The sequence below is a fragment of the Corvus moneduloides genome, chromosome 8 (assembly GCF_009650955.1).
Source record: "Corvus moneduloides isolate bCorMon1 chromosome 8, bCorMon1.pri, whole genome shotgun sequence".
Lineage (NCBI taxonomy): Eukaryota > Metazoa > Chordata > Aves > Passeriformes > Corvidae > Corvus > Corvus moneduloides.
Genome location: NC_045483.1, coordinates 30,100,979 through 30,127,530, shown reverse-complemented (window position 1 = coordinate 30,127,530; position 26,552 = coordinate 30,100,979). Strand labels below are relative to the sequence as shown.

The 26,552-nt window shown below is 41.0% G+C and overlaps 1 protein-coding gene across 1 annotated transcript in view; it reads left to right on the top strand.

Annotated features, from left to right (window-relative positions):
* Window positions 1-266: 266 nt before the first annotated feature.
* Window positions 267-26,552, top strand: part of ANK3 (ankyrin 3) — a 255,966-nt gene continuing 229,680 nt past the window's right edge. Inside the window, exon 1 of the mRNA XM_032115997.1 lies at window positions 267-408. Coding sequence (XP_031971888.1) covers window positions 406-408 — 3 coding nt within the window. The 5' untranslated portion in view covers window positions 267-405. The remainder of the gene's footprint in view (window positions 409-26,552) is intronic.

Genomic DNA, 26,552 nt, shown 5'->3' with positions numbered 1-26,552 from the left:
CATTGTCACATCTGCTCTTCAGCAAACAGAAAGGGAAATGTTTATGGTCTTTGGATAAATACATTATTTGTTTCTTTCCCCAATATAACCAATGTCTATTAAAAAATTTCTATATCTATTAAAAAGCCCCATTTCTCTGCCTGCCTTGTATAATCCTTCTTTGTGTCAGAGATAATTAGCAGCCATCTAATAAGATTAGCTAACTAGTGTGATTAGTGAGCTCAAACCCTGTCCTTTTCCTTTTGCAGGTAAGTGAATGTGGCATTCAGCATCCCTATCTACATTATTATCACTTTCTTTGGCTCTTATTTCTGATGCCAATTTATGGAGTGAAAACAATAAAGGCAATAGGAGAATACTGACATGCAGGTACTGTGGATGCTGTCGGAGTGTATATTCTGAGAGATGGTAAGTGGGATGTTTTCCATCTTCACCTACATCATGATAGCATTTTGATTAATTTGCCGCTGACATGTAGCAGCAGCCTCTTGTGCTCTTGGAAACCAGCTGTCTGTGGCATTGCTTGAAGGAGGAAAAATATGGGAGATGTTTTGTTGGATTGGTGGATACCAGTTTTCTGCGGATTTGTTTTTTTCCTGGATTGCAGGGGGTTTGGACGCGCTCTCTCTGATAGGTCGTTAGCATTTTCCTTTGGGTTTGGATGTTTCAGCTTGGAAACCAGATACCATTCGAGGAGATGTGCCAGGGCGGTGTAATTAACCAGAGATGATCAAACTGGAAGGGGAGCGACGCAGCCAGAAATGGACGTTGTGTTCCCTGCTGAAAGTGATGGGAGTTTTCAGCTGAGCATGTATCAAAAAATATTCTTAGACTACTCAGAGGCTTTGTAATTAAATTTAATTTGAACAAGATAATTACATTACTTTTTATAAATTGGAAATTAGTCAGGTTTTACAGGTATACTTTAATTGTGCTCCAAGAGATGCAAAATTCCAGGGAGATTTTTGGTGGCATGGAAATGTACCAATGTGAACTGGAATTTAAAGGAAAAATAAAAGAATGAGCTGTTCATCTCAGTGTTAAGGCAGATGGGAGTTCCAAGCGAGCTCAGTATTTTGCTGCATTTCCAGAGAAGGCAGTCATGTATTTTGCCATCTACAGCAGCACCTATTCATAGCCTGGCATGCGAATGCCTTTGAGCAGGTCTACTTAAATCCTTACAAAGGAGGGCTGTTACCAGGATGGTTTTTTAAATGCCATGTTTTACATTAAGTATCTCTAGAAGCAGTAATATTGAGTGAGTGCTGATGTCCCCTTTAAAGGTCCCTGTTTTGCTCAGAGGAATTCTAAGGAGTTTATGCTTTCCAAGGGACAAATTACTCCCCCTCCTTCTCCAGGAATAAAAATTCCTGGCTCCTCTTTGCCTTTCACACTTGCAGAGGCCAGTCTGCCCACTACTGGGATGCTTCCTCCACAGTCTAGTGGCAGTGGCAAATGGGGAGTTTTCCTGGGATCTTCAGGAGGTTAAAAGGAACTCCTGCAATGTTGATACATCAGTGTCTGTCACAATATTGTGTAGCCTCAGCAGTCACAACTGCACAAACCCTTACTTCTACCAATTAACTGAGAAGAGGTTTATCTCTTGAATGAGCATTTTGATGGTGGGAAGAGTCAGTGAGATGTGCTGCATGGAACTGCTAGTTAATTCAGTGCAACTGTTTTCTGATTAAACAGTTCATTCTGGGAGACAGCCAAAGCGATTTCTACCCTTCGAGCATAAAACCCTATGAATTCTTTGTGAATGAATTTCATCACTTGTTTTAACATCTTCTGTCATCTTTAACATATGGTAAAATAGTTGAAAACTTGTTTACAACATTAGTTAAAACTACTTACATAACCATTTTCCAGAGTCATTATGGGAGATAAAATACTAGAGTATCAAATACAATATAAAATAGATTTGTAAGGAAAAAAGTAGAGGAACTAAGTACCTGGGTTCATTGTCCCTGAATGCCTTACTGCAGTTCTTATGGAGTAATCATTTGTTCATAAGCCTTTTGTTTTACAGCATGTTTTTTCTGTTGTCAATACACATATGTATATATGTGTGAATATATTTGCATAATATAGTCTTTTCTGTACAAATGTGGGTTTTAACCCATCCCCTGGGATATAAGTGAAATAATATTTATAGTTTTGGAATATTTAATCATACCATCTGCATCTGTTGAATAGATGGTTTACATTATGTGGAAGGCTTTGGTATTTGCTATTATAATCTCTCCTTGTTTAAAACTTGCATGATTCACAAAATGCTATAAAATGTTTAGGGCTTTGTTTTTAGTACATGCGCAAGTCATGTCTGTGACGGGATTATGAGAACAGTTAAGGTTTAGAGATTGATTGTAAAAGTTAATTTTTTCACTTTTGTAAAGCTACCTTGATTTTCGCTTCCTGGAGCTTGGATTGTTCTCACTTACTTAATATTTTGAGGGTGAATGAAAGAAACAAGAGGTCCCAAACATAGCCAGGGGCAATTGCTCTCCTGCCCTCTCCTATATATGTCAGGAAGTTGTGTAGTTGTCCTTGGATGTGTATATCGTGGCAAGGGAAGGGTTTGTAATGAAACATGGGCTGTGAGGCTGTCAAGTGTGACATCCAGCTGGAAACACTTGATGGAGTAAAACAATTTGAGGGCGTGTGTGTGGGAAGAAAACTAGCTGGCTTGATCAACAGGAACATGACTGAGGTAGTACTGAAAAAAGGGAGAGAACCAAGTGCAGGAGATGGTGGAAGCTGTGGTGAGGTCCTGTCTGACAGAGCACCTTTGTTCCTTGAGCACCATCGGTGTCTGTTTGGCCAAGCTGCTGTGGCTGGTTCACAGCTTGCAGGGGTTTGTACCTCAGTATTTGTACTTCAGTAATTTACACTGGTGAGCATCCCTGGCTCACCTGTCCAGCTGTCACATTAGAAATTCAGAAATTAGAGATTGTCACCAGTCTGAACTGCTCCCTGCTTTTCTTACTAGGACATGGCAAAGTGGCAGATCACTGGAACCAAAACTGATAAATATATTGTGTATTTTCTGGAAGTATTCATTGGTTGCCTCTAGAACAGTGTTCACAATTCTGGGAATAAGTTTTCTGATAATCTGCTCTGGTCACGGCAACTTGGCACACAGCTTTGCTTTATGATTATATATGTAAGCGTGCTTGAAACACATCTCTTTAGTATTAGATATAGAATCAAGCAGATTATTTAGATTTGAAATGAGGCTGTTTTCATTCTCTTTGGCTTGTGCTTGTAAAAAGTATTCATTTATTAGCTTAGCATTAGTTTTTACTAAGTAACGTGCGTTTAGTAGGAGCTACTGTTTGCATTAAGAATTGTAAATGAGCACTTATTTTTGAGGCTCTGCCTGCTCCTTATCTCTGTCCATTTTCTGTCCTTATGTATGCAAAGTCCTATTTGTGAATGACTGATAACTGTGTACAGGATATCCGTTAACTGTACATTGGAACTGACTGACAGATTTATTCAGAAGTCAGGTTTTTAAGGATGCTTATCTGATAACATGTACGAATACACAGACTCTACAGCTGTTGGTAGAATAGAACCCTGAGAAGTTGTCATCGATAAAGGTGTAAAAACTGGGCTTGTATTATCTTGATTGGTGGTTGGGATTTCTGGTTGGTTGGTTCCCCCACCCCTGAAAAAAAGAAACCACGAAACCAACAAATGAATTTGGCCGTTTATATCACGTGTTCTGTTAGTGATTTCCAGTGAAAATGGAAAGATTCTTTTGATGGTGAACGTTATTTTGATTGTTGCTGAATGTCAGCACTGTCTGCCTCAGGAGTGGAAGCTTCACTGAGGTCACCTGTTTCCTAGCTGAGATTTTTGGTGGTGTCGCTTGTGAATTCCTGCGGCTGTGTGGCCATGCATGTCCTTTAAGGCTAGGTTGAGATTCTGTGTGACTCATTATTTTTCTTTTCTGCTATTTTCAATTTGGAGCTTCAGAACAAAATTTGCAGACTGAGACGCAGACCCCGCAGATGCTGATCTTTCAAGGATAAATGAATAAATCAGTAGTTAAATTTCATTCTAGAAAAGTAACACCCAGCTCTCTCTAGGTGTAAATGGCTGGTTCAGTAATTTGCAAGTGTTCCATTTAGCTGAATTTCACTCTAAGCTTATTTTTGAAAGTGCCTCTGCAGTTAGTTACTTCATGATTCTTTTCCACTATATTAATGGTATTTCCTTATAGAAAATCACTATTATTTATGATCACATCATATCTATCAGTTTATGTCCTTGATGTTTCATTAGAGGGATGCCCATACTAAAAATGGGCACTCTATCCTCTTGTTTTCTGTAGGGTAAAAGCAGGAGGTAGCCAATTCAGGATGTTTTCCAGTAAACTTCTAGCCTTCAATAAAAATACTGGCAAATCCTTGTTTGGGAATCATGTGGGTGTTTGCTAAAGTTGTTGAGGTGGGAAAATCTCAGCTGTAAACTTAACATAATGATTATATGACTTGTATATTCTCAGCAACTTGTGTGTGTGTATTCTGCTTATTTGGGTGGTAATTACAAAAATAGAAAAGTAGATCTAAAAAAAAAAGTACATGGGGTTTTTTTCTAGAGATAGGACTACCTTTATCCACCAAAGTGGCAAAACCCTTCCAGCCTTACCCTTTAGCCCTGTGAGATTGGGGAGTGGATAAGGTGAGCACTGCACTGTGTGGGTTGGGGATTGGGGTGAAGTTCAGGGCAAGGCTTGGAAGACACATTAATCTGATCTTTGCCACTGAGACTCTGTCTTAAGTTTTACCCCTCATTCCTGAGGCACAGTGTTAATGGCTTCCTTGCTGTAAGGACAAATGGGACTGAAAATGCATTTCAGGGCAGGAGAATTAACACTCAGTCTTTGCTTTTAGCAGGAGAGGCAGCACTTTATCTGCTTGTGCTCTGTCATGCTCACTGTTCTGGGCTACAGCTCTGTCCCAAGGTGTGCACTCAGGAGGTGCCCTGGTGGATCCCCTCAGAGGAGGAGAACCACCCCTGTGGCACTGCAGGGATGCCCTCGCAGAGCTTTAGAAAACCCTGTTAATTCATGTTGAATGTGTGAAGAGCATTCAGCTCCAGTACTGGATACAGTTATGACTCTCACCCTGTTTTTGTGGAATTTTGCCTCACCTTTAACTTTTTAATTAATGCAGTTCTTGTCTTGCTACCATATCACACTGTCTTAACTTTGTGATTTAGCTTGGTGTAAGACACTGGCAATGGATTGGTTTTTAATTAGCACGACTACAGGCTGCAACTGGTTTTGTCTTCCATCGCTTCTGACTGTGAGAATAATTTAATTTTATAATGATGGCATAGCATTTTCCATGGTGGTGACATAAAAATACAATGATTTTAAAATGAAATGTGCATTTGCATTTAGGTAATACTGGTAGAAAATAGCCTCTGTGGCTAACACAATTTTATATTGATTATACACTGTCTAATCTTGTTTGCAATTAGGTGGAGGAGGCATATCCTTACAGATGTTTTATTTTTAGTATTACAGTGGTTTGTATGTGTTATTGTTATTCCAGTAGTGTTCTCTAGCTTAGCTAGAAAAATGTAAGTTCTTGGAATTGTTCCTTTAAGGCACTGTTTTCATGACAGCAATAATTCTTAATTCTTATTAGAAAGAGCAGCAAAACATGGGAATCAATAGCCATGGAAGAGGCATAACTCCCTTTACTGACCTTCTACCAAGAGGAAATCCTTTGCAAGAAGATGCTGGAAACATGCTTGTTGGTGGCTCTGCTTTTGGGCTACTAAAATTAATCTCCTGGTCAGACACGGGGGAAAACTCCAGAGGAAGAAGCCATAGGGTGTTCAGACTGATGTAACAGTGTCAGTGCTACTACTAAGGTTGTAATGGGCAAGATGTACAGTGAGGTTTGGAGGGCTCTCATACAGGACACAAGGTTTATGCAAAGCTAGAAGGAACATTGTGTTTTCTGATATTCCCTCAGCTTTGGGAATGAGTTATAAATACTGTAAAAGGTTCATTTGCAAAAAGGTGTAAATGCAGTGAATGTGAAAACAGCCCTTTTGCCAAAAAGGTGCAATGAATCTTTACTGAAGGGATCAATGTTTATGAATGCTGAGGCTTAAATCCTCCCAAAAGAATACTGCTGGGCTTTCCAGGGTGTTGAGAAGTTGATTTGTGCTTTTCATCATAAATTACACAGCTTTCCTGGGGTGGAGGGAAGGCCACTGAACCTTTAAACCTGACACGGAAAGATGTCTAAGATTAAAAACCAAGAGGGCAGCGGTTCACAGCAGAAAAGTGAGAAGGAAAGCGACAGTAAAAGGACATCTATTATCATTGTAAAATCTGTAGCTCAGCTTCCCATGTTGGAAAATAGGTGTGGCATTTTTACATAAGATTAAGAAAACCAGTCAGAGATTGTTGTATTCAACCTGTCTTGATTTCTCTACAGAATAGAACATAACAGCTGTATCATAAGGCTGGTTAAACGGCAACAGCATTGTTATAAAGTCTTAACTTTCATTAGAAGTTTCAAGTGACAGAGTTCACTACATGGTTTGGTAAACTATTTTGTCAAAGAAATACCTTCACTGCTACAATTTTGCCAGGTGTGTATGATCTGAATTGAGACGTTAACAAGGTGTATCATTAATGGAAATTTCCCAAAGGCTTTTGACTGTCTTCAGTGCTTTATTACTCTGGAAATAAAAGTTGTGTGGCGTGTGTGTTGGAAAGGTTGCTCTTCAGGGAAAAAAGAACAAGGGAAATTTAAATGTTCACCACCTCAGAGTTATTATCTTACTCAAATATATGCTTTTGCTTTAAATATTCATCTTATTCCTTCCCTGTTTTTATCATGTTGAAGAAGGTATGTTTATTGGCAGGATTTGGCTTTTATCATTTTAGTTCTCTAGAGCTTCAGGTCTCCTCTGTGAGTATGAATTCACAAAGAGCTTTTCTCACTCTTAAAAACAGACTTCTATTTCAGAAAGCAGAGTTCCTCCCTCAGAGATGCCATTGTGCTCCATTTGTGCTCAGAAATTATTTGAAAAATCTAAGCTACAAATGGCATATGCTGCTTGCCTTTGAAAAAGCATGGATTCAAAATGGATAGAGGCAGAATTTGTTCTCCCTGCAATGGCTCTCCCAACAGTACCTGAAGTGGCAGGGATGGGTGGGCAGTGCCCCTTTCTCGCCACCTTGGCCTCCCTCCTTTGTTCCCAGCTCCTCTGCCTCTCCCTGCTCCTGCTGGCTTTTCCTCTCCTCTGCCTCTGCTCCCCTGAGGCACCTCCCCTGTGCTCAGGGGCTCCCGGGGTTGGGATGCTGCAGAACCTGCTGGGATCGCCGGGAATATCCATCCCCACCTGAGGCAGCCCTTGCCTCTCCTCAGAGACTCCGCTGCCGCCCCTGGGCACAGGTGCCCCGTCCATCTGGAGAAGGAGCGAGCTCTCCTCGCCCAGGATCCCCCAGGGCGCTGCCGGCAGCGAGGTTTATTAAATCCCTGGCTCTGAGGCCGCCGCTGCCGTCAGGCTCGAGGCGAGCGCAAGGTGGAGGCAGGACAAGCCTGCCCTCTGGTTCGTGCGGTGCCACAGCAGCCTGGGGCTGCCCTGCAGCTTCCCTTCGGCTCTGGCGGGTGCAGCCGAGCATCGCCGGCCCCGGCCGCTGTCCTGTGCGGGCTGAGCTGGGCGCTGGGCGCTGCGCTTCCCTCGGCAGCGTCTCCCGCGGGAGTGATCCCTGCGCTTGGCCTGAGAGCAGCAGCAGGAGGGTCAGATGTCTGAGCTTAAAATCAGTGCGAGCCTGGTGCCGGCAGTGGATCAAAGATAACTCTGTAGCAGTTGAGAAGCTGTCCAAGGATTTTATTTTTCCCTTTGGTATTGCAGGAAGTTACGTTTTAAGCCCATTCAGCTGCCTTTGTCATGACTCTTCTCTTGCTCACACTCGCACAGTTTAGACTGAAAGGTATCTGCAGGAGAAAACTCTCCTTGTCAACCAAACTTTGGCAATACACACCAGATCCCTCTCGAATATGCACACACGGGGTAAGAAGACCCCAGGGTTGCTTTCATGCCAGTCACTGCTGAGTTCCATGCATATGTATTTCAAGTATCTCCAGTATATATGGATATATTCCTGCTGTAACTTCAGGGTGTTGTGCTGCACACAATGGGCTGTGTAGCCGCCTCCCTTTGTCACATCCATCACTGTAACACAAATCTGCTGTGTGTGACTCACCCGCTTGCTATTGGCAGAAGGAAGATGGACAAGCTCATTTGCTGTGGAACTGCAAAACTAAATACAGCCTGGGCTTTGCCTATTGTAATTTCTACCATTTAGGTGGCTGAGTGGGACATTCCCTTCGTGACCTTAAGGGACATATAAAATACACAAAGCTTTCTGCATTTCTTCTTAATCCTTACTGCTAAGGATGCCAGCACATGTTGCTTCCTGCAGCCTGGCTTTAAGCTATTCTTGTCTGCATCTCTCAGCAAAAACAATCAGTCTAACAGGACAAGTTAATTGGGTCAGGATGATCCACTCTTAAAATTTGCCAGCAGATCAGAGCCAATGTCCTTTATTTAGCCTATAGAACATAACTCCGTGTAATTCCCGGGCTGAGTGGCTTAGACAGAGCACCTTAATTATTGCAGACAAATAAACTGAAAAAGAATCAACAAAGCAATGCTTGTTAGAGCATGTGAATGTGGCCTCTCTGGGTTATTTAATCGAGGTAGTGAAACAACATTTCACTGATTACCTCCCTTTGAAAGTACCAATTGTTTGGATATAACTTTAATGCAGGCAATTAGATGCAGACATTTTAGACTATACATTAAAAACCTATCCTTTTCCCCACAGTGTCCTGGAGTTGTGGGATGGGATGAATCATATTCTTCATGTAAGTCAGGGCATTTTAATAGGGAACTGTGCTTTATTTGTAGTTTTACATTAAAGCAGATGTTTCTGTATGTATATTTGGTTTGTGTTTTGCAAAAAAACCTCTGGTTTAGAGTTTTTGCTGTCATTGTACATTTCCCACTGCTGTCAATTCAGTCTGGCAATTTATAAATGCTGAACTCTGATGTCTTTATGCCAACTGGAACTGGGTGACTGCAGTTCTTTGCCAGCGAGGCTTGGTCTGAGTGGCTTCGGGGTGTTCTTGCTCTTGATCTATAAAACCTTTGGCAACCTTTCAACTTTTGTCTTGTAGCCCCGTGTATTTCTGAGCCCTGAGGTATTTAAGGCCTTCTGATGCAGTAGAAAAACACTGTGGTTCTTAGAAGAAAAAAAAAAAAGTGGATTTCTATGTTTCTAGTTGCTCCCTGTAAGTTTATTGTGGTGAGTTCTGTACATGATTGCTATGTTGTATTTCTAACTCCTTAATTCTCTGCAAACTGTCCTATAGTTGATTATTTGTGCATGGTTTTGAGAGAGAGGGTGGTTTCTAACATTTTATTTGTAGGTATCCAATTTAAACAGAAAAAGTTCTAGAAAAGTGTCAGCAGAGATCTGTAAAACTGAATAATGTAATTATAGAATGATTCTTCTGTGACAGAGTCAAGAAGAAAATTGCTAAATCATTGTCCTGCTGGTTTTCGGTGGGACTCCTTTGGAAATGGAATTATTGTAACACCTTGTACTTGTGTTATCCTTGGGCTGGGTGCTGTGCACCCTGATTGGGAGCTATGTATAGCAGTGACCTCACTCACCACAAAAATGTAACAACTGCTGTCACTCCGTGTGGCACTGAATGTGTTAACCTCGAGCAAGGAGGGAAGAAGGTTATTATACTTCAATGAAACTTCAGTGAATATGTATAAAAAATAAGATGGATTTTCCTAAGCTGGAATTTGTCTTCGTTCCTGAAACTGGCATGCAGGTACTGTGGGATCACAGATGGTCAGGACCTTGTCTTGTGTTTGATTTCCAGCTGCAGGAGGATAGTTATGCTGACATTGCACTGAGGAATTCTTCAACACCGGCTCGCTCTGTTTTTCTGAGTGCCCGGGTGTTCCTCCGGGCCACACCCAAGAGCCAACCCAGCACAACCCTGCTGGGGGAGCAGGATCTCAGCACACAGTACTATGCTGTTAAGATATTTGACCAATCATTATTTTTGGCTTTCAAGTACTGCTCTGTGTCTTAAATCTTCAGGCGTTCCATTCCCAATTCAGTCATTCTGGATGAGGATGTTATTTCTGAATAAACAAATTATCCAGAAATAATTTTTCATGATAAAAACCAGGCTCACCACATGTATGACCCATTGAAGAGAAAAAAACCTGAGGTCACTCTCTGACATTATCATGACTCATTCCTGCTTAACATTTTGATTGTACTGTGGCTATTGTATTTGCGGATTCTGACAAATAAAGTTTGACAAGCAGTAACCCTGATGTATAGCAATGAGTCACAGCTGAAGCACCTGATGCTTTCAATACATGTCTGAAAACTGCAGTCTTGGAGATGCTGATGTAAAGAATCTTCTGTGATTTGTGTTTTTGAAGGCCAGTGTTACACGATTATTATTAAGTGTGTTTTGCCAGAGGCTCCTGAAGAGATATTTTCAGGGCTGTAATGTTGGCTAATGTGCTTTGTAGCAGGGACAGAAGCTTCAAACTACTCAAGTTAAAGAGATATTTTACTAAAACTTTCTACAGGACAAAACTAAAGGAAATATGCTTATTATAGTGGGATTTCAGAAGTTCTCTTTCTCTCCTCCTCCAGTCAGGATTTGGCTGTGGAGCAGACAGTTCTGCTGGTATTTTTGCTGCTCTCCAGTTGCTGTACACTGCTGCCTTACAGAAGTTGCTTGTTCAGCTCACACAATGTACTTTGGGTGAGGATCATGTTAAGATATTGTTCCAGCTTTAGAAGTTTTACTCTGCAGTGTATCGTGTCAAAGCCCCTGGCAGCTGTTCCAGCCCTCCTTGTTGTGTGTACACACCACTGAGACTTGGGCAGCAGCTTCTATCAGGAGTCAGTAAAGAGCCTTTTGTTCTCTCAGAAAGCAGACCAGCTAATTATTTGACTCATCCCTTAGAGAACTATACCTGAAGGAAAAAGAGCATTTGTTCTACCCTTGTTTCACTTTAGATACCCTTTGTTAGAGTTCAGTAGCATAATGCTGTTGTTACATTAATAAATACCATTAGTCAGCTTTCAAGAAGTACAAATAGTTTTGGTTTTTTATCCCTCTGGCATCTTACAGAGAGGAGCTTAAGCTTAAAGAGTCCTGGTCTACCAACACCTCAATAAGCTGCTGTTTTTCTGTCTCCTACATGATTTTCAGTACAGACCTGTCAGAGCGCTGTAGAGATCAGCACAATACAAATAATAATTTTCCTAAGTATCCAGAGTGTTAATTTATACAGACAGTATTTTAAAAGTCTTATTATTGGGGAGGAAAAAATACCACAATATAAATTAAATTAAAGATATCTGACATCTTTAAATAGACAGGAGATCTTTGCAGACATTTAAGTTGATATTTTCAAAAATGGAGTATGTTCTCCATTAGAGAGAGACTAAGGCAATTGGTGGTGCGTGTGGGAAATTATTCTGAACACTTTGTTCCACATTCTGACATCATCTTTAACATCAAGCTATTCTATGTAGCAATTACTACATAAATTGTTTCCTGTCCTGATTTCTTCTGTGCAGAAAATGTGTGAATAGCCATTTGAAACAGGTATGTTAACTCATACTTATCCATCCCATCTTTATCTGCATCTTTTATATTGATAGATATGGATGCCACTATCTGAATTTAAGCTGAGACTATGAATGTCTTGATTTAAAAAAAAAATATTACAAAGTTTTGTCTCTCACCAAAATCTGCTCAGTGAAAACAAATGCCACAGGCTGAATGAGGCTCACTTTCACAGCTGTGAGATGGAGAATGAATGTTGTGCAGGAGTTGTTATAGGTCCAATGGATTTCTCTTCCAGCAGTGATGACTCCAGTTTAAAACTGAAGTAGGTGTCTTTAAAACACATGCTTTTTTTGCAGCAGGTTTAAAATACGGAAGATTTTTCTTTTTTAAGATTCTTTCTTTTGACTTCTTAGAAAATCGTCTTTTTCTTTAGTAGGCCTAATAAAACAATATATACTTGAATGTTAGTGTAGGAAGAATTCAGGATCTTTCACAAACAGAGGGCCGCACGAAAGGATGTAGAAATTAATATTTTGTGAAAATACCACTATGTCTAGGGGAGCAGCCCTGTGCTACAGCCGTCATTCCTTTCCTGGAGGTAAAACTCTGAGATGAAATCTTACCTAAGCCAGAATTTCAGTCTCTGGCTTCCAGAACATCCACAGCTTGCATCTTCAGCCCTACAGAAGTGAGAGTAACACCCTTCTCCTCTGCAAAGCACGGCAGTAGGATGTCCTTCAAGGCACCCTTGCGTGCTGGGCTCCCAGTCGTGTGTGGGGCACCTCACTGATGATTTTGCTGCTCCTGTGGGTCTCTCTTTGGCAAATAATACTGGCTGTAGACTTTCTCTCCTCATTGCACCCTGCCACCCTGGGCCAAACCAGATGCTGGTTTATGTCCATGCCTCTCACTGAAACAGCTTTGTTTTATTTGTGTGGGATTTCTTTCCTTCTAAACCCCACCAATACTGATGATCATTCAGTCAGGTTTAGAGAAGGTATGAAACTATCTGCTTTTTCACTCCTAAGAATTCTCCATTCAGGCAAGGGCTTGCTTTTGTTCTCTGCTATCTGATCTAGGCATGGGATACTGTGTATTTAATAAAGATCCCCTTGAAGCATTTAAATTACCAAGTCTTTCAAACATTTTTAAATTGTTCAGCTGCTAAATATATTATGTTCACTGTCACCAGGGATCCTAGAACATACTCACCTGTGCCAGCGCATGGCCACCCTGAAGTGGGATCAGGAGATTGTTGCTGCATTGGCAGAGTAGTTTATCCTGTGTTTTGTATCCCTCTCCATGGGTGTGTGTGTGTGACCCTGGCACGTCCATGCCCACAGGGAGGATTGCCAGTACCTTTCAGGTGGCCGGTGAGTACTGGGCTGCCTGGTTTTATTGTTTGTTTTGTTTTGTTCTCTTTAAATCCTGAGAATCCTGTTTTCATGAGAGATCCTTAGAAACACAGGGAGCTTAATTTGAAGGTGGTGATCTCAGTAATTTAATTGGAGAGCTGGTTGGGGTGAGCTGGTAGTGGATCTCCCTGGCAGGTGAGGTTTTTAACCTTTTAAAAAATCTTATTTAACATTTCTTTGGTACAAACTCTCTAATCTGTGTGTCCTTAGAATGGTAATTGCAGGATGTTTCTGCTTTTGGTGAATTAGATTATTTTGTTTTAAAGGGAAGAGCCCTATAGAACAAATGCATGAGAAGAATATGATCTGTGTCCCAGGTCTGCAAATGGCACCCAAAATTAAGGCAGCACTGCTTGGACTAGATAATCACATTTTTTGTTTTTGTAAAATTTGCAGTAGGCTAATCTGGTTTTAATATCTCACAAATTATTATTTTCTTTTTTTTGTATTTTACTTTTATGAAGAGTTAAGCCATGAAACAACGTAGAGCTTTACTAAATAGCGTGAAACAGAACAACATGATTTTGGTAGAAGAAATAAGTTAATGTCTTCTTTTAGCATTGTTTGTGGAGTTGGGGGTTTTTTTAGGTGTGGCTTTTTTGTTTGTTTTGTTGGTTTTTTTTTAAAATAACGTCAAGATAACAGAAAGCACTGTTATACCAGTTGGTAAGGTGACAGTAGAATTCTGTTCAGTAAATAGCTGGCTCCATTTAACATTTGACACTTACTATCAGCATGGCAATTGTTTTAAAAGGTTTTCTGTAAGCCTTAGATTCTGATTTCCAGAATAGATTTGAATTAATTTGTGCTTTAGGGATAACTGAAAACTGCTTTTTAGATTAAGGAGAGCAAAAAAGAACTGTTTCTTGAAATACCCAGAATCCTAGTATGTCAAAGGATATACACAGGCAGCAGAAAATAAATGTGCAGATGGGGAGGCCTGAAAAAACATCAAGTGCAGATCCTGAATTTATGCACATTTCTGACATTGTTGGATGAAAAACGCTGCTCTTATCTTCTGTGGGTAACCATGGCTACCGTGTGATGTGATTTTATTTTTTTCAACATGAAATTATACACAAGTGCAGGAGAGTGGTCTTGTCTCAGCTCGCACCATATGTATTTGGGTGATAAGGATTATAGTCAGTGAATGGGCTTATCAGTGTGGCACATTTGCTTCTTTAAAATAGGTCCCGATTTATGTCTCCATTAGTCTGTAGAGGGTAAATGGTACAGGATTTTCTCAAGTACTGCTACATGAAGTTTAGGCCATCTCCTTTTGTGTTAAAATGTGTCTGTTACCTCCTTGTATCTGAGTCACAAGCTAATATAATTTAGGGAGCAGGAGTTGAAAAGGCACCACAAACATAGATACAAAGTGATATAGCTCAAGTTTTGGGCTGGTTCAGTGCCATAGTCTTCATTATCAAATGCTTATGCCTTGAAGACTTAATGTACATTTTAGATTAATACTCCTCCCTGCTTGATGTGGTTCTGTTTTCATTCACATTTTCAGCATCCTCAGGAACTCTGAGGGGTGCAGAGATGAGGCGGGAATTCCTAACCCCCGAAATCTCTGTAAGGTTGGGACGGTTCGTACGGAGCTCGTGCCCGGAGCTAAGAACACATTTCTGTTTATCTCCATGAGTGCCTGAGTTGTACTCCAGGGATGGTGAGTGTGAATCAAAAGCTTGCCTGCCGTGGGTGCTGAGGGGTCCTGCCAGATCCTCTGGGCTGTCCCCCGGGTTGCTGTGGCTGCTTGGAGCAGGGCATGCTCACGTGGTGCCACATCGCTCGCAGGTCACGTACCCACAGCAAGGAGAGCTGCCACGTGGACAAACTCCCTAAAATTGCAATTTACCGTCTTTAAACCTTTACAAATAATTAGTTCAGCAGTGGGAATTGTTTGCTTAGAATCGTGTGGATTAGGGTGTGAGTGCTCAAACTTACGGTAATGTTGCTTTGGCTGTGATTTGAAAACATCTGAATTTATACTTGTGTACTAATACTCTTGCAGTTGCTGCCACTTTGGGGGATTTCATAACAAACAGCAGAAGAAAGGCAAAACATTCTTTGAAATATTGCGAAAAACCTTTTCTTGTAACAAACTTTCTGCTGCAGCAGAGCAAATGCTCTTTTTAGCAGTGATTTGGCTCCCAAAAGAGGCCTGTGAAATTAAAAAAGGGTAATTTGGCAAAACTTATAAATAAAAATTCATACAGGCAGCATGTCGTAGGTCAGACCCAGACAGCTAAGTGAGAAGTACAAACCACAAGCACCATGAACTGCTGGTGGATTGGGAGAAGCAGAAGGAATAAGAATAGTTTGCTAGTTGAGACGGATTAAAGTCAGTGCGCAATTCACAAGCAGTAAGCTGGGAAAAGCTTTACAAAATTCAGGAAGCTTTCTGTAAATGTCTTCATATTAGAAAGATATTATGTTCAAATAGACTCATAGCAGAAAAATTGGGACAAAATATGCACTCCTATGTAAATATATATGAGAGGCACCTTTTGAACTGTTGTAATCCACAAATGAAAAATAGAGCACTGTGCTCCTTACTCAGGGTGGGGTGGCTGCTTTACACGATTATGTCGTCATCAAAGTTAAGATAATTCATGGAAAGTTGTAACAAGGATGAAAAATTCATGAATGTGGCTGAGAAAGCAAACAAAAATCACGCTAAAGGTCCTGAGAAGCTCCAGATGAGGGCGATGTACTTAAGCTGTAGCCAAAGACAATGGGGACAGCAAGCACAAAGTAAATGTGGCAGACAGGAATTTCACAAGATGCTGCAGGATGAGGATGAAAATGCTGCTGCAGGACTTACTTTCTTTGTAAAAGTACAAATACAGGCAAATAATGCATGAAAGTTGGAACCTGGGTCCAGCAGAGAAAAACAGCATAATTGAAGATAGCCCTCAGAGTAGCAAAGTAGAGTAATTGTAGCAGAAGAAATCATTACACTGAGAAGTACATTATTTTCAGGCGGCAGGCAGTGGTGACTCATGAGGATGAGATAGCATATATGTGACATGAAAGCAGTTCAAAACAACAAAATTAAATTACTTGTCAACCTCAGATTAGCATCAGATGCAATGACAAGTCAGTGACACACAAGCAAACAGGAAATTGAATGCCAAAGATGTGGTAGGGCATCCGTGACTGTGCTGGGCTGCAAAGTCTTCCTCAGCAGCGGGCAAGAAAAGAAAGCAAAATTGCAAGCAAAACCAGGCCAGTTAAAATGTGATGGCTTCCTTCTGCTGAGGCAGTGGCTAAGAGCAGTGCTAACAGTCCTGGCACAGCAGTAGAACAGGGGTACCTCCGAGCTGAAAATGGTGTCTGGGCCTGAAAATCAAGGATAGAGATTCTGCCGGGTAGGAGGAGAGAAAAGCTGATGTTGGAAGCCACTGCTCGTGGCCCCGAATGCTGAGGTGGCCAAGCACTTGTCTTCACGTGGCTTGAGCTGCTCCTATAGAAGCACTATGACTCACAGGCACTTCTGGGAAGAATTGTCAGACAGTGACACTGAACACCAAAAATCGGGCACACAAGCAAAGTGGCAGGCAGGAAGCTCGTCTGGGAATTTGGACATGTTGCAACATCAGCTTGCCATGACCAGTCAAACAGTTAAGTAATTAGCAATATTGTTTCTTGGTCTTCCACAAGAATCTTTAAAAAGCAGAGTAACTATATTGCAACCAGTTCATCAAACATTCCCTGGGGAGGTTTTGTGAGTAGTGCTGTAGAGAAAGCTTCCTGTGAATAGAGAGCGAAGATTCTACGTCTGGCAAGTGATGGCGACTGATTGCCAAACATGAAAAACTGCCCTTGGCTACCTTCAGGAAACTTTTCTCTTTCCAAACGACACCCAAAGACACCTTTTGGATGACACTGTTGCTTCCAAATCTAGAAGGAAGTCTTGTATGTATAACAAGTAAATCTTAGTTAATTTTAGACAACTTCAGATAGTTGCACTTACTAAATCTACCTGCTACAGATAGAAGAGCCACAGATGAAATATGTGGAAGAGTGATGAAATATTCTGGTTCAGTGGAAATTTTTCTCTGCTGAATGTAGTAATCAGAAAACCAGAGAATGTCTGGTGATAAGAAACTTACAGGAATCAGTGAAACATTTAAAAAAACCCACCACACACAAAATTTACATACCTAGAATCACTAGGATGTAGCCATGTCCTTTTCACAAGAAAACTTTTGCTTTTGAAGTAAACCAAAAATAAACCAAAATGCATACTAGTTATTTAGTAGAAAGGCAGGACAAAGCAGATCTCTCCAACTCAAAGGAAAAGATTCAAGTTCTCACTTTAGAATTTTTAACTTTTATTTATATATGGATAACGATGATTGAGACTTTAAGACTGTATAACAGAATATAAAATATGTAAGAAGATTATGCTTTTCATGATTAATTTGGCAAAGTCAATTAAATATGACTGAAGGGACAATATAATAGATAGCTTCATAATGGAGGACACAGCAGGATATATATGGGGAGATTAATATGTAGAATCTTGAAAGATGTGGTGTGTTCAGTAAGAGAAGATGATATCCCTAAAGGAAGAAGCATTACCTGAGTGCCCGTTTCTTGTCTCGTGCTGACCACTTGCCTTGCCCGTCTCCCTTTGATCCCAATTTATCTTCAGTTTTGGAAAATCCTCCAATATCACATACTTAGGGTTCTCTTCTTCCCTGTCTGTGTCCTATAAAACCCAGCTTTGGAAGGCATGGTGGATTTTTTTTTTTTTCCGTTCTGCTTAAATTGAATTATCTTCTCTTCCTCGCTGTGGTTTAGTCAAGCCCCACCCTGCTTTCTCTCTGTTTTGCAGTAGCCTCAGGCTTCTCTCTTGTACTCCTTTCTAGATGCAAATCCCTTAGCTCTTCTTTTTCCTTCTTTGCAGTATTTGTCTTTGTTCTTGTTCCCCTTCTTTATCAAGGTTTATTTCCCAGATGTCTAGTGTTCTACATCAGAGTTGTTTTCAGAAATGCACATCACATGTTTTATGCCTTCTGTTTGCCTTTTTCCAGTTCGTTTAATCTGAGAGGTTTTGAGCCTCTGCTCGTAATAGAAGTACTTTCTCTTCTTCAGTGACCAGACTAGAAAGAATGTTGTTCAGGTGCTGGTAAATGTTCTTCTTCTTTGAAAATGACTCAGGGCTTTGGAAACTTTGTGGATCTGTGCTCTGGTAAGTGTTTGTGCAAACAGAGTAGAGTTTTCATCTTTTAACTTGGGTGAGAATTTGTTAAAATTTCTTGAGGAAGGGAAAAAGAAGTCAAAGATTTGAATAATATGAAGATAGGTCATCATATTGGAATATGTTTTGTGTTCCTTAGCACCAGCTAACCCACCTTCACCTTCCCCATGATGATTCTGACAGCTCATGAAGTCATATATTCTTTTTACCTGTCCCAGTCCAGTAGCTTTAAGGAAACAGTTTGTGTTATAATGAACGTGTATTTGAGAGAGCTCAGTGTGTGCTAACAAGAACTTAGGACATCTTAAATGGTCAAGAACACTTGACTGACACAATACTGTCAAGGGAAGGCTTACCTTGATCTTTGCCTAATATTTTGGCTGTGGAGAAGGTCAGAAAATAAAGTTACACAGTCAATGATTAAGCAGTTTCTGGGTGTTCTGCCTGTTGAAGCCTACTTGGTAATAGGCTTTAGAGTGTAGAGGAGCTGATGTATGTGGGATATTGTGGGAGGTACTGTTTGACATCTGCCAGGGGAATATTATGCTTTGCCTCTAGGTTTTGTGAATGGCATTCAGCTTCTGGAGGCGGGACTGTGAGATACACTCGGCAATTGCCACTGTTAAACCTGAAGGCTCAGTGAGGGGGAAAGTCCATAGCTGAGATTGGCACATCCCCACAGAGCAGAGCTGTCTCCTGTAGCTCCATGTGACAGGGCATTTCTTCCTTGCAGCTATCCCAGGTACAGAACCTGGAGCCTTGTTCTGCCTTCAGACGTGCTCAGGTTGGAGTCTCACCACCATTTTAATGAGATTTGGCTCCTGTTGAAAAAGGCAGTTCTGCCCTTACTCTTCTTCCACTCTCTGGTCCCTCACTCCTTCTTTCCTTATGCTGTTATCACTGTTTGTGTGTTGTTTGGCTTATTGGGAAGGAAATGATCAGGCAGAAATATTACTTTTTTCTGCTTAATTTTGCGTTGATCAATTTATTGTTCTGATCAATTGCACGCTTCGGGCTGGGAATAAAGGGCAGGAACAAAGACAAAGCTCCTTGTTGGTTTTCTTGGGGTTTTTTTCTGTTTTTTTGAGGGGATAAGGGGAGTATGGAGGGGGACAAACATTCAGTCAAATTCAGAATACTTGCAACATCTTGCCATCATTCTTCTTTCCTGACAGTGAAATCCTGTGGGTTTCTTTTGGGTTTTTTCCTTTGGAGCTTCCTAAGTGACAGCTTAATACCACAGACCACTGCAGTCAGTTTGACACAGTTGGTGATAATGTGTAATGTACTAGACCCAGAGTTTGATTGCTTTAAAAAGCTTGTTAGAGGTGATAGAGGATTTCTGGGTCTACCCCAATCAAAGGCAGTGGAAAAGCACCAGGGTGATTCTTCCTCCAGGAAAAGGATAGCTGTTATCAAGTAATCAAGTAATTTAGTAGCACCTCACCCAATATAAAATAGCATTAATAATAAAAATGTCCAAAGCTCTTAGATTAAATTTTTCCTACCCTTCACATTGTAATATTCTGAATATAAAGATAAGCCATAATATTATAAAATAAGTACTGCAGGCCAGTAACTATCAAAGAAGTGTCAGCTGTGATGCAGTATACACCATTACCTGTGAGTTCAGGTTAGGAAATTCACTGTCATGTGTGACGTGTGGCTTCCATTATGTGTCCATTTAGTAAATGCCACCTGTCTCCAAGAGCTACTTGTATATGAAAAAGATGTGGTGACTGTAAAATAAGTGCCATTTTTTAAAAATATGGATGCAGATGAATGTATTCATGTAAGAGGAGTAAATATAATGTATAATATTTAATGTCTGTAAATGTATCGTGAATCACGTTGATATTCCCATGCCCCTTCTCTCTCCCTGTGGAAAGGACCCTGTGAAACTGCAAATTACTGTTGATCCTGTGCAGTGTTGGCACACATGAAATCTTCTTTTGTTGTTCCTGCATGGGAAGTTGATGTCTTCTTTTAGTGAGGCTGATGAAAATGCATTTTCTTCTGTTCTAATCCAGGGTAGTTAATTTCTGCCTTTTCAAATTTTTTTATACATTTTTTCCTGCAACTTCCGTTAATAAATTGCACAGAAGCATTGTTTGTTAACATAGCTGGACTAAGTCTGTTTAATCGTACTTGAATCATCTGCATCAAAATGGGTAATGTACAATTTTTTAAGTGGTCCTGAACTGTGTTTAGGTTAGAAAAGACTAAAACACAAATACATTAAAGGATCCCATACTGCCAGTTTGTGATTATTACAAAATGTGAATTTGAAGCAGTCGAGGTATTTATTTTTGTGAACAGATTTTGAGCATCACTGTTCAGTGGTTTTTTTTAATAACGTTGACTTTCCACTAAGCAGGTGTACTCACAGCAAGGTTTCACCAGTGAGGTGGCCATACTGTGGAAATGGTTTAACCAAGTCATAGCTTAGTAAGCAGCTTAGAGAAAGGCAAATTTTAAACCTCATCATTGCTGGTGGTCCCCTCTGTCCAACGTTCAGCTGATGGAGCTGTGTGTTCCCCATCATGCTGCTGGGATAAGCCCTCAGGACCAGTGCTGCCATCACTGGTACCTGGCACCGAAAGCTCATTCAAGTGGCCCAGCCAAACCCAGCTGCCTTTACCACTACAAACACAGGTGTTTCATCTTGTCCCCATTCATTGCTTCTGTGGACACTGCAGTGCCAAATGTGACCTGGAAAATGATGCTGGCAAATTTAATGTCTACTGGGAAAAGACTGGGACCTGCTTGGTCTTGCACACCTGGTTTTCCATGACACATCCCATGGTGCCTTTAAGCAAGAGAACCAGTGGGTACCAAGCTGGATGGGAATATGATGTGCCAGGCTATTGTTGGACATCTGCAGAGTTTACAGGTGTGTGGACACTATTTCTGTAATTTACTGCTTTAATCTGCTCTCTCCAAGTGGTAAAATGTTCCCCAGTTTGACATATTTCAGCAGTTGCGCAGAGACTCAACAAACAAACCCAGTGTACTGTAGTGGCTTCAAGCATGATTTTTCCTCTCTATCAAAGGCTTTTGGTTAAGCAAAGAAATGTTGAGTGTTGGGTGAAAGATGTCTAACTTCATGCCTTGGCTAGGAAAATATTGATGGATTTTATGGAAGGAAAATAACAATATGCTGTTGGTAAGAGGTTGAAAAGGGTGCCTTTGTATTGTCTTGCACTGTGTGTTTGTAAGGCTCAGCTTCCTAGTGATTTTTCCTGGTGACTGCAGGGCTGCATTTGGCTTGTTTATCAAGGGAACCTTAATCTCTCTATATTGCACTTTGTTTTCCAACATCAGAGATGTTTAGACATGAAAAGAGACTGAACAGAGCTGCCATTCTGAAACTGGTATGTGATTTGCAAAGGGAAGCTCTAACTGTGGAGGTCAGGCTCCATGCTTCTGTCTCCCTCCCTCTATCCAAATACTATTTTCAGGGGACAGTTTGTCCTGCTTAGACTGAGAGCATTTCTTGCCCTTGGACTAGCTGATACCGGTGTAGCCTGTGTTGGGTAAGGAACGGCACAGAAGGTTTTACTCTTTGAGATACCATCCAGTTTTTTAGGTAATTAATGGGAGAGACCAGAAGTATTGGCAAAACTTCAGCTAAGTTGCAACTCAAGAGTTGTTATAACTCAGATGTGTTTTACTGCTATCCTAGGTAGACAAGGGAATACCATTTGGAGAAAGGTTTAGTCCAAATGCTGTAATGAATATTATGTAGCTTTGGTAGTATCACAGCTACACAGTTTAATCTGACTGTAGGATCCAGTTAATTATGTAATGCTGTGGTGCAAAGTAAGCCTGAATGGCTTACTTGCTAGATGTAAAATGGAGTTACAAAACAAGAGCAATTCCTTCACTCTTAGGAAATGGGGAAAAGCTTCTCAACCCTGATTTGCTAAGGAGCAAAAATCAGCAAAGGCAACTTGGCAAAGGCAAGTCACTGGAGTGCACTGTGGTTTTGGTGTACAGTGATGCCTTAGCTCACTTCAGTGGAACAGCAATTAAAATGTTTCAGTCACAAATTGTTCTGGGAAAAGAGTACATGTCATACTTTTAATTTAAGAGAACCAAACCCTGAAGATAAGGTTTTTATAGCAAAGAGGAGGAAGCCTAAATGAACAAGTCTGATGGTGTATCCCTGTGCTTTGGCAGATACATTTCTGGGAAACACACTTTATATTCTCTGTAGACTTCACTCCTGTGAAGCCTTAAGGGTATGTGCAAGTCCCACTGATTTCCAAATGCAGCATTTCCACATGAAATGCTCTGTGTGAGTAACGCTTTACAGGCCTAAGTTCTGCAGAACAGCTGCTGCTCTTCTGTGGCTTGGGTGCAGAGAAGATCTAGACTTGAGATCTGATTGAGACTTGAGATTTGCTCTAGACTTGTAGGCCTAAGTGCTTCTTTTCAGTTGTACTTCAAAATATCAGTGTTTTTATGGGAATTGAAAGAACCTGCATGCTTAAGGTGAGCTTAGTCTTATCTTGATGTCTCAGTGGTGTTTGCTTTGAGCTTTACAGCTGAAGTATTATTATTCTGCTAGTGCTAAATGTCATTGCTGCTAAGCTTTACAATGGACAATCAAAATGCTGTTGGAGAGGTCTCAGCTAAGTGCATGTCTTTTGTATATAGAGAAATTTGCTGAAAATAGGTATGGAATAATCCAGTAAAATTACTGGTTGCACATCATGGGAAAGTGATCTAGATGCAACTTGATTGGAGAAGTCACTATGAAGATCAAGCTTTTTTTTCTTGAAGCAAATTCAGGGAAAAGATGCCTTGAACAAATGTAATGGTTAGATAGCGCTGGGTCTTCAGGGAAAAAGGCCACATGCTTGTTATAACTGATGTTTCTGTGAGTGTGCTTTTTTTGCCTGAAGACTTCTTTTTGCTAACCAGAAATGTCAGTGAAAATGATGTGAATTGACGAGATGCATCAGTGTACCCTGTAGTTTACTGAGATGATGATTAGGATAATACATCTTCATGTTTCATTGTGAGCCACAGTACAGTGAAATATTACTGACTGCATTAATGGTGACTGCAGATGTGTTTAAAACTCAGTCTTATGGGAAACACCTCAATTCTTGTTTAGCATTTCAGTGCCACCAAAGAGCGCTGTGGCATCGCCTGGCCTGGCCTAGAGATCTTTATGTTGGGCATCCGTGGGCTTCGCTGGGCATAGTTTTGTTTTTGTCCTTGCTGCTGCATTTCTGGTAGCTCCACAAATATCCCAGGAAATGTAGGTGATGTCAAGCCAGAAGGATTTACTTGTCCAGAGGGTGGCCAAGGTTAGTCAGAGGAAGGGCTTTTGGGTTGCGGACAGTCATTGATGATGCAGTTTGGCTCTGTCTGTGGATAAGGTCCCATGGCAGGACGGTAATTCAGCTGTTTCTGAGTTTGAATCCGGTCTTCGTGCTTCCACTGCAAAGCAGTGTCTAATTTTAGGGCCGTTGCTCAACTTTTGGGCTGGACACCAGGTTAGCACCTGGTGGAGTGGTCAAGCAGTTGGTGCAGCCTTTAACAGGTTATAAGGGTTTTGAATGCTAAGGTCACTGTCTTGGGAGAAAGGAGTAGTTTCTTCACATTCTTCAGATTACTTTGCTGTAGTTCTCTAACCAGTCATGAATAGAGCACCCTTAATCTCTTGGTGTGACAACATCCACTGTTAAGTAGGACCTAGCTTGCAAACAAGTTCACTTCTGGCTCTCACCTTCCTTTCCTGAACTGAAAAGTACACTCCTGTGGGAAGAGACTGGAGTTCTGCTCTGCTCTTTGTCAGAACTTGACTGGTTTTTTTTTCAGCCAGTGGCTTTCCGTGCATTGTAATTTTCACCTGTGAATAGACAAGCTGCTGGTTGTCTAATTAGGATTTTTCTGCCCTTCTTTTCACTTTGCAGTATGTTTCATGCTTTGAGATGTTTGGACAGCATCCTTTGCTAAAGGCCACAGCTCTGTGAACTGTTAACACAATGTACCTAGTGCTGTGTAGTACAGAGTGAGCTTCAGGTAGCTCTGTGCAGTGGAAAACTGAGTGTCTCGAAATTCAGCCAACTTTTGGTTCTTTATCTTAGCATCAACAGCAAATTTTTACTCACTTGTAAGGAATGCTTAGTAAATATGTTCTTGAGAAGCTTCTTTGATACCTATGAGTGGAGAGTAATCAGGAAGGCCAGTAGATCAGTTCTAACTCTGATAGCTAGGAGACGAACTGGTTTATTTTCTGCACAGCTATACACGTGTAATTAAACGTCAAAGATGAATCTTAAAAAAAAAGTCTCCTGAAAGTAAACACCCAGGGAGAAGTATTCTTAACAGTCTTTAAACTGTAAACATAATGTGCAATTTATTGAACTGGATTTCAGGATATATGGTGATATAAGTAAGTCCAGTGCATTTTTGTAAGCTATGCTGGAAAATATGTATGTTTAGGTTGCGTTGTACTGTTGCTGGGTAATTAAAGCCTTCCATAAACACATCTTGTTGCTGAAGCACTTCACAGACAACTTGAGGAAAGCATTTTTGCCCTTCATCCATGAACCATTATTTCACAGAACTTAAACAAGCAAATGGGGAAGATTTAGCATTGTGAGGAATAAAGAAAAGGAACACTTGAATTTGTTAAAGTGGCTTGATGAGAATATTATCAGATTGTTATATGCAGTATTAAAGAGCTAAGGGTAATTCGGAAAATTGGATAATGTATTCCCCTGATTAGAAATAAGGAAATAGAACAAGGGGTGACAAACTGCGTGCAATTACCTGTTTGGTTAGAAAGGCAAGGGTTTTGTCGAGAGCGGCCCCTTTCTGCCCCCCCGTGGACAGAAAATGTGGCACCCTATTTTTCTTATTTTTCCGAAACGTGGGAGAGGGTGAAATCACTGAAAATATAAGTTATGTCCACAAATTCTGAACCGTGGGCTCTGTAGTGACTTAAATATCGTTTGAATTTGCAGTTGGGTGTTTTTATTTTACACTGCACTGGCCAGCCTCTGAGGTCAGGCTTTGCTGTTCTCAGTGGCCGCTCCGAAGCAGTTCTCTCCTCAGCCCAAAACTGAGGGCAATTCCCTGCCCTGCTCCTTGCACGCTTGTGGTAGAGCTGTCCCTGGAGGTACAGGTTAAATGCTGCTAAATGCTGTCTTTTCTCCCTTCCTGTTCCTCCTTTTTGTGCCTCCCTTTCAAAAATCCCCGGTGACGGATTAGCCATGCAGAGCATGGCACAGGCAAGGCGTGAGTTGTTCTCCAGTGCTGACCACAGATATTTGCAGCAGCTTCTGCCCAGCACCTGCTGCCTGCAGGGGAGGCCAGTGGTCAGCTCCCTCCTTTTGTAAGGCTGGTTACAGTCCCTGCCTTGTGCACGTATGTTTTCCTGGCTTTGCTCCTGTGGAATGGGCACAGATTTTGCCCCAGCCACCCCTGATACTCCTAAACTGCATCTTACTTGTTTTACAGCCACACTGTTTTTCCTCTTTCCCAGATATCTGCAGGGCATTCAAGCTGATGTTTGCACATGAAAACCAGACTCGCTCTAAGGAAGTCTCAGCTGTCTGGCTGGCTTTGTGGGCATGATACAAATATGAAGGTGGTGATTGGGCTTGAGGTTCAGAAATCTTAAAGCACTGCATATTGTAAACATGTTTCTGCATTGACACATTTATGCCTTTTCTCCAGACCCCTGCCACGGCAACAATGAAAATTTTCTTTGTTCATAACACCGTCCATTCTTATCCAGTCATTGGATTCTATCCCTTTACAGAGCTGTTTTGCAAACTGACAGGGGAGTGTTGTTGCAAGTTTTGTCCTGACAGACATCTCTGGTTTTTTTTTTCTTACAATCATTACCAGACAGGATCCCAGTTCTGTGTCCTGCCTGAAAGCAAAGAGACCTTGGATAACAAAGCAAAGGTGCATCCTGCTTCTGTTCATTGTTTTTCTGAAGTGTGAAAGAAGTGCTACAAAAATCAGGGAGAGTGAGGCAGGTGTTCTGGGGAAAATGTTGCATTTCTTTTCTGGTGTAATTCCCATTTGTTTATAAAGGTGTTTAGAATACTGAAGTTTGGGTGGATGCTATTTGAGGTATATATTCTCTCAGCCCAATCTGAGTTATGAGAAAATAGTGCTTTCTATGAATGTTTTATTTATCTGTATTGATCCACTTAAACTACTCGACTGCATCAGCAGGTTTGAAGGGAAGAGCACTGTTCAATACCAGCAAAGTAT